Source organism: Osmia lignaria, chromosome 11 (genome assembly GCF_051020975.1).
Source record: "Osmia lignaria lignaria isolate PbOS001 chromosome 11, iyOsmLign1, whole genome shotgun sequence".
Taxonomy (NCBI): Eukaryota; Metazoa; Arthropoda; class Insecta; order Hymenoptera; family Megachilidae; genus Osmia; species Osmia lignaria.
Window position 1 is genome coordinate 5,328,805 of NC_135042.1, and position 14,206 is coordinate 5,343,010.

At 36.1% G+C, this 14,206-nt stretch overlaps 1 protein-coding gene across 1 annotated transcript in view; it reads right to left on the reverse strand.

Annotated features, from left to right (window-relative positions):
- Window positions 1–1,225: 1,225 nt before the first annotated feature.
- mub (poly(rC)-binding protein mub) overlaps window positions 1,226–14,206 on the reverse strand; it is an 85,469-nt gene continuing 72,488 nt past the window's right edge. The window contains exon 8 of the mRNA XM_034323174.2: window positions 1,226–13,775. Within this exon, the coding sequence (XP_034179065.1) occupies window positions 13,694–13,775 (82 nt within the window). The 3' untranslated portion in view covers window positions 1,226–13,693. The remainder of the gene's footprint in view (window positions 13,776–14,206) is intronic.

The window sequence follows — 14,206 nt, forward strand, 5'->3', positions numbered from 1 at the left end:
AGAGTGACGGGAAGGTTGATACACCAAGCGATTCGACAATATTGACAATTTCTAGAATATATTGCTATATACACACTTTAATAACCAAAAACAAACATTACAGTAATAATATTGTTATTAATATAATATTATGTAATAATAGAATCGTTTATCAATTGTAGTGTAAACACTAAAAATCTTGTTTCCTCATTTATTGGAAAGAACAATGCATTCGCTTTGCCTCTTCATTAATTAATATTTAATTCATGATCGTCGCGAAGCAGCCGCGCTCGCGACTCGACGTTCCTCGATCGCCAAATGAAATTCTATATCTCACCTGCGTTGAATCGTTCGCTAGGATCGAAAAATTCATATTTAATATCATTTTTATTCCGGACGATCGATAACAGATTCATCGCCAACTTGTACACGAATCGAGGCCACAAATAATATTGTATGACCAAGTATGGGTGTTTAGGGGCGAGGTATCGCGAGCGCGGCGAATCGCGACCCTGTCTCTCTCGTTTACCTTAGAATAATAAATATTATAGTGCAATATCTAAAAAATCTGTCTTTTTTATGCAACTTACACATTCAGTATTTTTTGCTTTTTCTTTTATGCAACGTACGCGAAAAAATGTACAATCGTTATTGCCCTTACAAACATTAAAATCTCTATACTCGAGTGGTGGTAAAATCCGCGATCCCTCTCTCTGACCGCTAGAAAAGAATGTTTGATTCAAGATCGTGTTGGAGTGCTTGTGTGGAGAATCAAAAAAGAGGTGCAGCTGTGTTTGCTGTACGGTGATTCGAAAAAAATTCTCTCATTATTATTTGTTCTTTAATTCACTTTATGCATACACACGAGTATCGTCAATACTATGTGTCTCTTTTCGCATTATATTAATTATGCGACTTTTATGCACATGTAATATAACTCTCTTTCTCTCTATCTTTCTTTACTGTTTCATCCTTTTTCTCCCCGTTTCTTTTCTCGCCAAATGTTTCGGCACTTTTTGGTCGTGGATATAACTGTGCGGGCTATATGTACCCCCGTATACAATACACAATATACACATTATAATACGTGTATCATACAGAGTGTTCCATAACGTATGGGACTAATTTTTAATCAGGGACATGGAACGCTAAGACAATGGAGAAAAATTTCTTTCCAAGTTAGAGCCATTTGTGTATTAAAAATATGTAAAAATCTAAATCCATTATCTGGACAAACTATTTTGAGATAAAAATATAAAATTATTAAAAAATTGTATTTGAAAATCGAGATAAGCTGACAAATTAAATTGATAATGGAGAAAAGTATAAAAAAATTGAAAGATTACTGTAACTTGGATATTTTACACAGAAATTTTTCACACTGTTTTAGTATTCATCGTTCGCTGCTGAAGAAACACCCTGTACATTCCGTGAGAGTATATCTGTCGGATAGTGTTTTTAGCTGACACTCGAGTAATTAACACCGACGATAAATTACAATCGCGTGTGCACGTTTTCTATATTATGTACAATCGCGAAATAATCGGTATCTCGACCGCTTTCGCGCAGCCGTTCGATAGAAAGTGTAATAAAAAATACGTCTAGTTAAAATAATAAAAAAAGAAAAAAAAAAAATAAGAAGAAGCACGGATCAGATGTTGGTCGTTTAAACACGGATTCTATCTCCCGCAGGGAAATCAAAATAAACCAACGAAGAGAAACGAAGAGTCTCATAAAATGCGATTAAAGATCTTCGAAATGATTATTAGAAACATTCTCCGTAGTGGCGGAGAGGGAATTGTTTAATTTATTTTTTGAGCAACCGAGGCTTATCGAAAAACAGGATAGAAGAACGAGAATCATCGTGATCGAAATAAAATTCAATGGAATTTACGATAATCCAATAGGATATTTGTTCTCTTTCAAACATTCCACGACGAATTTTCGTTCTTCCACGTGTAGCAAACTAATCAACAACTTATAATTACGTAAAATCATTATATCAATACGTAACAACACAGATTGCTATGAGAGAACATTGCTTCTAAGCTCGGTTCGCAAGATGAAAGGAAACACGTTCACAGTGATACCAATAATGATTTCAAGACTTTCGAGAGATTGCCTTCTGGCAAAGGTGTGCTGAGAAAAATCTAAAATCTCCTTAAATACTATATAAAAATAATTTTAAAAAAATTAAAATTTCACGGTGGAAAATAAAATTTTAAAAGAATGAAATTTAAACAACCCCCTTATTCGAGAAGCAAAATTAAAAAATTTTTAATTTAATAAATCTACAATAATTAATAATTTTCTCAGCACACATGAATCAAGAGAATCACTCTCAAAATGTGGAGGATCAAGAGAAGAAGACGAAGGGGTTGAAGAAGTGCGGATCTGACATTTCAACGAGAAGAGGGAACGATGTCCCAATCGAAGAATCAACTCTCTCGTCCTAAATGATTCAACCAGACGGTCAAGCAAAGGATCACCGATAGCTTTGTCAACTTGTTCGCTGATAACAGGAGGGGCGGTACAATAACGGTGGATTACAATTGCAGTCGGTAGCGGTAAATAGATTAGCAGAGTAACTGACGATACGAATAGTAGCTAAGATCTAGGATGTACCTTGTATTCTCAGGGAAAGGGAGGAGATCCCGAAGATCTGATGATTTTGAGACGAGCGCAATGACTTTCGTCGACTCGAAATCATTCAGGAGAAGGTGAGCACAATACCGTGAAGAGAGTCGAATGGATTCATCTGTAAAAGGTCCGTCGATTCAAGTAACAGCGACTGGTATCCTCAGTTTTATTCTTTATCTGAGCTATCTCGATTGGATATGTATGACTGAATTGTCACTGTTACCTTGGAAACAGACCTTGATCCCTGACTAGATTCCTCGAAGAATCCCGAAGACAGAGCCGTGAATCGAAGAAACGCATGAGAAATTCGCAGCGCGGACTAAAAGTTGGCGGATCTCGTGGAAAGGGGACCTGATGCTAACTAAAGTCTGATATGTAGACTGACTTTGGGCCAGGTCTGGGTCGTCTGTGCGTGTCGTTCACGGGGTCTGCTACACGCTTTTTGCTATTCGCGACGACTCGCCTAAAATCGTATATCGACGATTCAGTGCTGCCTTGATGGATTTTTCGCTATTGGTCTTGATGAAGATTAAAATGCAAGTACTATTGGAGGATTCAGAGCATCTTGCGATCAATTAATAAGGGTAGAAAGAGGAGCCTTCTACCATTTATATTAATATTTTGAAAAATATCAAATGTAGCCCTACTGTAATTGGGTACTGTGCAAAATTTCAAAATTCCAGGGAATCTATGGAGAGCCTCTGGGAACCCTCCAACCCCTTCACTCCTCTTTCTAATTTTACATTTTTGTTAATTGAATACTTAATGAATCTGTTCTCCGACAATACATACAATTTCCTACAATTAGCATCACTGAATCGTGTACGATATTACAAACGAACGTGATTAAAGATATGTTAACGTCGGCTACAAGGTATAGTGTATTTCTCTTTCTCTCTCTTTCTCTCTCCCTCTTTCTGTAACTATCTATTCTTTTTATATATATATTTTGTTCTTTTAATATTTATATATATATGTATCATCTCTCATTCACGCAGTCTCTAGATTTAAAGCACTCTCACGCCGGCTGAGACGATCACATGTGAACACTCGCAAGCCTGTCCTACTGTGTACTGATGACGTAGAATACAGCTACATAAATTATATTCTCTTATACGCTTACAGTAATTGTATATCGTTTTTTATATACACACATATACCTACACGTGTATACAGAGCGGGTCACCTAATCACATTTCTCTAAAATTTTATAAAGACGATATTTCTCTTATTATGTTTCAAAATTTTGTATCAAATCAAGCCATCTATTCTATTAAATTACATATCGAAATTTAAATTGGATTTTTGTATATATTATTATAATTAGGGAAGGTGATTATGAGGTCTGTTTTTAATGACCCACTCTATGTATACATATAAGTATGTCCATATGTATATATATATACTTATGTATGTACAGCGTCAGATTAAAAATGATGCGTCTTGAAAACGTGTCACCAGCTGTGTCTAATTTTATTTTAGCCTCATTAATTGCTCTCACCTTCACTTCCTTTTTTCCCCTATTTTACCAAAGAAAAGCACTCATTGGCTCGATAAGCATTAGTTTATGGCTGGTGATAGTATCCAGGACACCATGCATTTCCCCCGCCACTGTATGCACCGTGTTTTACCTCATTTATCCCCCATGCTTGCTCGCGTTATCTTTATATTCCCAAAGGATGCTTTCCCTTGAAACACCATACCCTATGGTTCGTGCAACCATGTACGTATATTTCGTTTCGAATATTTTACCCTGGAATCACTTGCCTCCACGTTTAAATGTTTAAAACAACCAAAAACTTGGCTATCACAGATGATAAAAATAAATTTCAAATATGCCGTCGTACCTTTTCCTCTAAGCTCAGTTTTTCATTTTATTAAAAATAATTTCAAGTATGCCGTCGCTATTTATTTTCTCTAAGCTTCCTTATTTCAAAATTGCTGCTTCCTATATGTATACCGCAGCACCCTACTCGCGTCGATTTCGATAAAAAAAAATGTACTATAAAAAAAGAAATTAATTTAGGAAGGCGATAGAGAGCTTTAAAACAGTAAAACGCGTTTACAGATAGTTCAATATTCGATGGAGTCACTATAATCAATTCTCATCGATATCGCGGTCAAGTACGGTGATAACACACCTGCGATGTAGAATGCAATTTCATATGCACAAATACATACATATATACATATATATACTTCATCGCAACACGTTTTTTTTTTTTTTGTTATAAAAAGCGACGTTTCGCTCCTTTAGCCGACGAAACGCTTTTATGAAAGACGCAGTCGCGACGTTTCTTTTTAACGCAATCCATTTCACAATACTACATCGCTCTTTCTATTTTTTATTTTTTCACTTTTTGTAAAAATTTGCTCTCTCTCTCTCTCTCTCTCTCTCACTTTGCTCTCCGCTTTTACATTGCACACTAAAACACGCTTGCTCTTTGTCTCACGCGCGTTCTTTGCTTCTCTTTTACATTTTTTTTCTTTTTTTAATTTATTCTTTTACTCCGTTTGTTTTTCGTTAACCGCGAGTTAAAAATTTAAAATACTCGTATTACACGTAAGTATTTATGACCCTGTTTTCGTAAAGGCTTTCTAACATAAGTGAATACCGGCCGAGGAAGATTTGAAAAATGAAAAGGGTTCGGAAGAGAAGGTACAGCTGCACGTGTATATGCAAGGGCGGTGCAAAAGAAACAGAGGAAGATGACGATGACGATGTATCGTGTGTATATACGTGTCTCTTCACGCGTTTATTCTCATTTTCGTGCGGTTCTTCTTCGTCTCGATGACACCGAATGATTTACAAAATCATGCAAGATTAATTTATTTAAATGATCCACGATGACGTTCTTCGATAACTTTTCAATTTTAGAAATGATTCATTAAGAATTTTTATATTTTCTAAGTAGCTATAATTACGATATGAAGATTTATAGAATATACGTTTCAAAATAATTTCAGAAATTTTCATCGTATAAAATACACTCTGATTGAGAAATTTCTAAGCTAGCAAGCTTTTTTTATTCTTCTAAAGCAATGATATGCAATAGAGCACAATTTTTAATTATTAATCAGACTTGTCTCTTCGTTCGAGATCGATCATGGATCATTTTAAGAATGATTTAAGACGAAGAAGATGTATAGGAGATGTAACGAAAAGGGGATGAAGCACATCAAATCCTGCTTTTCTGATAACACGAGACGATCTACTTAATTGGATCGCAGATTAATGCAAAAAATTAAAGCTTTTTATATATAATCCCTGTTGCAGAAATCTTCGCACGATTCATTTTTCTTCTGCTTAAATGGTTGCAACGAATGAAATGTCCATTGTTAATTTTCTAAGGAAGACTCTATAGTCAGGTAATTAATCAACCTTGAAAATTAAAACGGAAGACTTGGGATGATTAAAGGGTAAGATTATTTAGCACAAGTTCAACAATTTCACGAATGAAAATAAATATTTATAAAACACATTTTACACGTTGCAACCTAATAATTTTTTTCCCACTCAATGCCGATTTGTTTCCCATCGTTTCATGGCGAAAGCAATTTACTGGAATCAAAATAATTAATCTTTTATCGAATAGTAGCACTGAACGTGTTAAATTACGAAATAAAATAACAGGTATAAAGTACACGAAGGCTGTAATACAAATTAAATTGGAAAAAATCGGTAGGCAAAGAGATGGAAAAAATATTATTCGAGAAACAATTGCATCAATATGGGTGTGTAACGACGATTTGGCACAGATATTTAATAAGTCCACGATCTTTTTTTTCTCCAAGCTTGGCACACGGCTTTGAGCCATTCACCCTCAATATATTATTCTCTCCTTTTTTTTTTTCGTTCATTTGGCACACACATATTAAAAGAAAGAAGGAAAACAATGACACTCTCTGCGACTCGATTATAATCTCAAGCATGGTACCGTATTTTCATCGGGTACTCGAGTTTCTCCTCGGTTTCTCTCGCAATTCTCTAATCTCATTCTCGTTTAATCGTTACAGAAAAATATGACGTTTGAAAAATCTTGGGCCGCAGCCCCGATCGCGCTCGAGTCATTTCTTCACGCGCCCTTCAGGCGAGAAAATTCCAAGGTTTTCAACCCTTTATTCTGTAACTCGCCGGATGTAGAACGCGTGTGCTTCAATATCCTATAAAAACTAAGTTATTTCTTAGCTGATTGCCTTGCGTTACGGTAAGGTTTGGGCGACTGACCGGATTCACTTCTGAAAGCGACACGCGTGGATTCCATTTCAATTCGTTCGAAAATTAAAATAATCCTTCTATCGTTAATAAAATATAGGCAAGCGATTTATTATTACTCTCGATACTACTTCTAATTTGAGCAAAACTTATGGGTATCCCTTACGTTTCATGATATGTAAATTAATTGTATCAATATTAGATTTTATTGCACGAGTCAGGGAATTTATTATTGAGAATGATTTTAATTACCCCGAGACCCTTAAAACGAAAGAATATTTTTATAAAAAAACAAAATATACTAAAATATTTCTCCTATCGCTATACAATTTATCACTTTTCTACATCCTAAAACTATATCCCGGTTAAATAACAAATTTTGTACTTTTATAATCCCTTAATTGTACCAATCGACGAGTATCCCAGAAATCAGGAAAAATTTTCTACGATGAAACCCACATGTGTCGCATGAATCACAAGGAATTCAAATCAGGACCCGCGCAGTAAGGATAAGGCCCCTGCACTAACAGATTGCTCTACGCCACAACGATACGATCATGTTCCTATTAAACATTCTCGCTTTTCCTTTAAATAAATTCGTTCGAGGGCAAATGACGAGACAAATACGTATAGATAAGATTAGTGAGAAGGATCAAATTGATCAAAACGACTGACCTTTGTGGGGTATAAATGGGCACCTTTCGAGTTTCTTCGAACTACTCGTACACGTCGCTACTGTACGTGAACAATCACGGGAAGGGGTTGAACCGTGTATCCAAATCGACGATCCTCTCACATTTCTCTCATTTCTCGTTGAAGAACGACGAAGAGTAACGTCGAGATGGTCCAACTTCTTCCAGAACTTCGAGGGACACACTGAGTGATGTTGGAAGAACTGTGAGATTCTGGATACCCATAGAGATGCCATGGTGTTTTATTTCTTGCATTTTCTCTTTACATTTCTGTATCTTTTTTATGGGCTGGAAATGGACGTGGATATGTCAAAATTTAATTTATTATTAACACGTTCCCTGCCATATGTACCTATGGTTTTTCCTATGAAAAAAATGACAATCCTGTGGCAGGGAATTAATATATTAATTAAAATGAAACTCTACGTTTTTATTTATGGATCCTCGTCAAAATCCATGTCCATCCCCTCTCCAAATTCTGGTACAAAAGAAGCATTAATAAAACGTATATGACACCTCTGGATACCTCCTGAACACACGCATGTTCCTATGCACATAGGACCCCATTGTTCAATCGATCCCTCTAAACGTGGCACCTCTTCATCATGAATACGAAATTACACCGGGTAGATGATGATCTTAGAGGCTACTAAACGCTACGAAGAGTCGACTCGAAGGTATACTACGAGATACAGATGTCCGAATAAATATGAGCTTATTATCGGAGCAGAAGAGAGATTAATTAGTTCGTAATCTAGTCATATGTGTCAGCGGATATGCTTCTGGGAGTACATCACTCTCGCGATCATTTCCAATCGTTTGAAAGCAAATCCATGGTTAATTGATGATTCAACGAGGAAATGATCGCGAGATTTAAATTACGATGATCATTTTCGACTGAAACTCGGTGGACAATGTCATTCGACGAATCCAAGAATATAGACACTGCGATTGAGTACGAAGAAATTGAACGATCAATGACCACCGTTCTCCGTTCGATTCGATGATAAAAAATCACTGGGAATTTAACCCTTCTCCCTCGACTCGGAAGATTCTACGTACCTATACTCCATCCAACGAGACGAGACGAGTAAATGCGTAAAAATTCACGTGCTCGAAGCAGGCTCGGCTAGAAGTACACAAACCTCGACCGATACGCTTGAAGAACCGGGAACAACTGAGCTCTGCGTCGAGCGCGCGAATTTGTAAACATATCCTGACTCGTCTCGTCGAACGGGTTATTGTTTTTGTTCAAAGTAACACTCGTGAATATTAATCTTAACGTTACTTACAATGATTGTTTTAAACAGTTCTGAAATTTAAGGAGCTTTCCTCCTTAGTCTTATATAAAATCCTAGCCACGTTTAAAAACCGATCTCTATAAAAAATACTACTAACACTTAAAGTACACCCACGATTGTGGTACTAATTTTCTTTTGGCACAATTGCAATGAAAAAATACACAAATTTGGTCCGATCTTCCATCGCGTAGCATACCCTAAATTCTTCTAACACCTAAGCACCGATCTAACTTAATTTTAACAAATTAAATCACGTTCATTCAGTGTTCAATAATTCTTTCAAATGAAAATAGAAGTCGAGGGAGAAGAATCACGATTACGTGTACAAACGCGTGGGTCGATTTTTACATCCACAAAATTTCAAATTCGACCAAGCGCGCGCGTTTTGGAAAAATAGAAAAAAGAAAAGAATTCAAGAAAATGAAAAAGAGCATTCTAAAGCTTTCTCTGTCGCACTCTCAAGCATAGCACAATTTTATTTCTCACACAAACACGCGCATTACAATCGCACTCTCATGCAACATAGCCGATTACGATGGTCCCTTTTTTTATTTAAATAAAAAAAAAGGGTACCTTGCGAAGCACGTGCATCTTAATCTTTCTTTTCCTCTGCGACCTCTGTGTTTTTCTGTCTGCCATAAAAATCGTCCTTAACTACTTACTAATAATCGATTTCTAATCACAGCAATTATTTATTGTTGATATACACAATCATACAGCATCTCTCTCAATTATTTAACTTTTTTTTTTTTGTTATTTTTCATAGCTTGCCTGTGGATTCTATCATATTTTTTATTCGTTCTTCCATGGGCTACTTGCTTTTTTTTCTTTTTTTCCTTCAGCAGAGGCTACTTTCTTTCTCGCTCGTCTGTGTCTGTTTATTTTTCCTCTTATCTCTCTTAATTTCTCTATCGTTCTTTCTCCTCGAAGCGTTTTACGGGTACGTCGTTATCGGTTTCTCGATAGAGAGCGGAAGGGCGAAAAGGTTTGCGGACGAAGAAGCGGAACGCGAAGAGATACGTGATGCAATTCTGAAGACACGAAGAGGAACAACAACGAGAAGATCCATCGGAGGGGGAGGACAATATTCTGTGTACATCTGTGTACGTGTATAACTGTGTCTCGTGTGTCTATGTGTGTGTGTGTGTGTGTGTGTGTGTGGTGAGAAAAGAGAGAAATGCTTCGTCGAAAAACGCCAATGATGAAATCTTTTCATCGTCGCAAACCGTGAAACGATAACAACGGATAAATAGAAATAACAGTACGAATTAAATAAGTTACGTCTCTTAACTTAGCGTATAAAAAAGAACAATGACAGAACAAACGTTCGGTACGATAAAAAATAGAAACACATTTAAAAAAAACATACAAGGTGTCTTGATTCTTTCCTGTTAAAATTTGTGATTATACTCTGGAGATGAAAATAATATTATATGAAAATTGGAAAATTATTGAATATATGAAATATAATAAATTTAAGTTTTATGTAATATTCATTTTTTTTTCTTTATTTTTATCTGGAGAATAGATTCACCTATTTTATAGAAAATATCTGGGACACCGTGTGCATAGGAACAGAAACTTAAGTTCCTACATTTCGAATAGATTTTTCAACTTTCGGCTCGATTGAGCAAACGAATTGATTTAAGAAAAAAAAAAAAAAGAGATACAAATAAAGTTAGCGTTAAAAAACGCTGAATAAATAGAAACGTTCGTTCGATCGACGATGAAGCGACGTCGCTCCAACGAAATCAATAAATATTTACAACGAGAAACGCGTTTAATTATTTACAGTGTCGAATCACGAAAGACTGGGGAAGGGGGTGAAATAATTTTGAGCGATCGAAGGGGTTTTGTCGAGGGCGAAATTAAACGTCGATCACAGAAACACAACGACATCGTATTGCACACCTTTCTCACATTCCTCGACTTTTTTTTTTTTTTTTTAAATAATAAATAATTCAGTGAAAGAAACACGAAGTTGTATGGAATTAAGATGAGGTTTGCAGGAAGCACGGTTTCCTCGAAATTTCTTTGGCACAGACCGGAAGTCTGGCTAACCAGAATTCTTCGAACGAAATTTACATGTATTCGAGTTATAATTAAAATGATTCAAATGAAAGATCATAAATTAATGATTTAAGACAATGATTGCTACAACGAAGATTAAAATTTAAATGAACGCTATCTCAGTATACTTGCTCCAATATTAAATTAATAACACCAATCATCTAATGACAATCGATATATTAAAAAATCAAATTTTTCTTTTTTTATCTTCGAAGACACTGAATCTACCCTACAACGCGTTCAATAGCTCGCCTGTGATCGAAGCAAGTATTGTTTCCTAACATTCCATAAACCGGAAGTGATACCTAACGATGGAAGAACAGCGGACAAGGGTGAAGAGATGAAGAAGAAGAAGAAGAAGAAGAAGAAGAAGAGTACGCCTCCATATTGAAGCATAATGCTTTTTGAGCTCGCACCTGTATTTTCTTTTTTTTATCATCGCTAATTTAATCTCCTCTAATTGTTTTTTCCTTTTTCATTTTAATCGTATAATAAATATATATATATATATATATTATATGTGTATATATAATATATCGTTATTTATATTCCATGTAATAATTTCATTTGTTCCTCCAACAGGAGAGGCGTTCCAGCAACCTCTCCATCGTTTTCCGAATAAAAACGAACGAGCGGACGCTGGTACGCGCTGATCAGCTCGCTTCTCCGCTCCGACACGCGAGCGGAACAACACTTTCCGACGAAAGGAAGAAAGGAAAAAAGAAAACGAAAACCTTATCTCCCCATGTTCAGCGTTAATTTCGGTGAAATCGAGTCTCGCATGCAAAAAACTACGGAACTACGTGTTTAATTAACGCGCGCGGTTAATTGTTACTTTCCCTCGGTGTTCCGTGCGCACGATCGCGAGTCCACGATCGATCTTCGATTCTCAATCATCAGGGAATCGAACGAATTCCCTGAGAAATTCGTTGAACGGTGAAAAAGCGTCGATCTTTGCAAAATATTTGCAAATCAACAAACTAAATATTTCTTTTGATAAAATAAAATATAGAGGGACAGAAAAGATCTATCGTTTGTTATACGATGATAGATCCTTTCTTCCTGAATTTTATACCTGAAAGATTATTAAATAATTTTTTCTTGTTTAACACAAGGTAAAAAATTCTCAGCAAACTTCTTCGCGTTTGTAAAAAGTTTTAATCTATCGATTGCTATGCAAAAAAAAAAATTGCTATGCATAATAAATATTTTTCATACCCTGCAAGATGTTTTATCAACTTCCTCTCGCTGGTATTCTCCTGGAAAAAAAATCATTTAAAATCATTTCCTCGTACAAGAGAAATCCATCAATTCAATTTCAAAACGTAACAATAAAAAATAGATAACAAAAGAAACATAAACAAAGATTCTTGAAAATATCATCCAACTTTCACTATCGTTAAAATACTCAATTTCAATTACTTGTTTACTACTAAACGTCAGTCAATACTATTTCAACTACAATCATTATTCATAGTTTTCACTTTCAAATTCAATACCGCAACTTTCTCCTCCCGCGTCTGCTTTATCATTCAATTTAACAACGAATCGAACAAATCACTTTCACGAGAAAATTAATAAATAGAATCTTACTACTATCACAACAGAATACTTTTTAGACTTTTAAAATAAATAAATATTTACAAATATCACTATCACTGTCCAATTTCTATCATAAAAGGATAAAAAAAATTAACACGAATTAAAATTTTCAAAAATTATCATAAATATACTCTCCGACGCTTTTCCCGTCTGAAAATGAGAAAAAAAGAAGATAAGATCGTGGACATCGAACGTGTCGGAACACCATCGATAGAAAAATCGCTAACGAACCGGCCCCCTAATTAATATCAATATTGTATAATATTCAGCGTCCTTGTTCACACACTCGATACGATTATAATAATTAATTATAATAGTACTCTCGTATTTCTCTCCCGTCACGTAATTCTCATTTTCTTTTTTTGTTTCTCTCTCGTTTTAAATATAAAAATGAAAACTAACGTATCTTTGGCTTGTTCCCTTTACCAATCGGCAGCAGCCACCGTGCGTGCGCCCGCACGTGCTGCGGCGTGCATCGTTTATGTATCTTATTACACTGTTTATTATTATTCATGTATTTTTTTTTTTGTTCTTTTCTTCATTTTTTTTTTCTTTTGTTCGTTTAAATATCTTTTTTGTTTTTTCTTATTTTTTTTGTACAGCTTTGTACACTCAAAAAATGTATGTATCCGTGTACGCGCGTGCGTGCCTTCTTCGTCTCTACTTGGCGTGTCTCTCTATTCAAAGCGTGTGCTCCGTTTACCTGTTTCCCATTTCTTTTCATATCCTCTGCGTTCTCGCCTCGTTATAATTTATTTACACATCTGTAATACCTTTGTCGAGAGCGCGCGCACAATTATCCTTACATACCTCTACGTGTACCTCCTTTCTCCGACCATTTATAACAATGTCCAAGTGTGTGTAAATGTGTACACGGTCTCCCTCTCCCCTTTTTTTTTCTTTTCTGATTCTAATAAAATGTTGTTCTTGTTGTTGCTCTCAGGTTGTGTGTGTTTTTCTTTTGTGTGTGTGTGTTTTCGTGTATGTGTGTTGATTAGCAAGCTGGTTGAACACAGTGCGTGGCCCAGCCCCAGATGCCATTCGACAGCTTCGCGTGCGTCGTGACGCCCCGCGTCCTTCTTTTTTCTTTCGTTTTTTTCTTATTCTCTTTTTCGACGACGACAACGACATACGTTTGTTGTTGCTTTTCTTTTCTTTTTTTTTTTGTTTTTTGTTTGTCTGTCTCACCACTTTTAGTGGATCGGCGACTTAACGATGTGGTCCGGCGGGATGAAGTACGTAGATATCGGGATTCCCGACGTTTCCTGCGATATCCTGAAACAGAATTGGCCGTGTCCGTCAGACGGGTTAACTAGCGAACCGATTCCCGCTCCGACTCGCGGACACGCGTGCTCGTTGCTCGTCCACGCGGAACAGGATCTTCCTATTGGTTTCCTTTTTGTTCTTGCAGCTAAGAAACGGTTTAACGAATGGTAGAATATAAAATTAAACCTCGTAACTGGTTTAGGATAAATTTTACAACGAATATAGATTACATAGGTTTGTTTTATTCTTGAAAATTTTTTAGAAAATTTATAGTTTCTTTGGAACGAGCAACGAGAAACGCGCGTCCGCGCCTCTTTTCAAGGTAACATGCGGTGGATCTGCGGAAGATCCTCGATCATCGAGACAGAGGTCGCGTTCTCGGTCCCAGTCCGTCCACTTCCGGTTCGCACGACAATTTTCCACGACCCGGGTGTCTATTC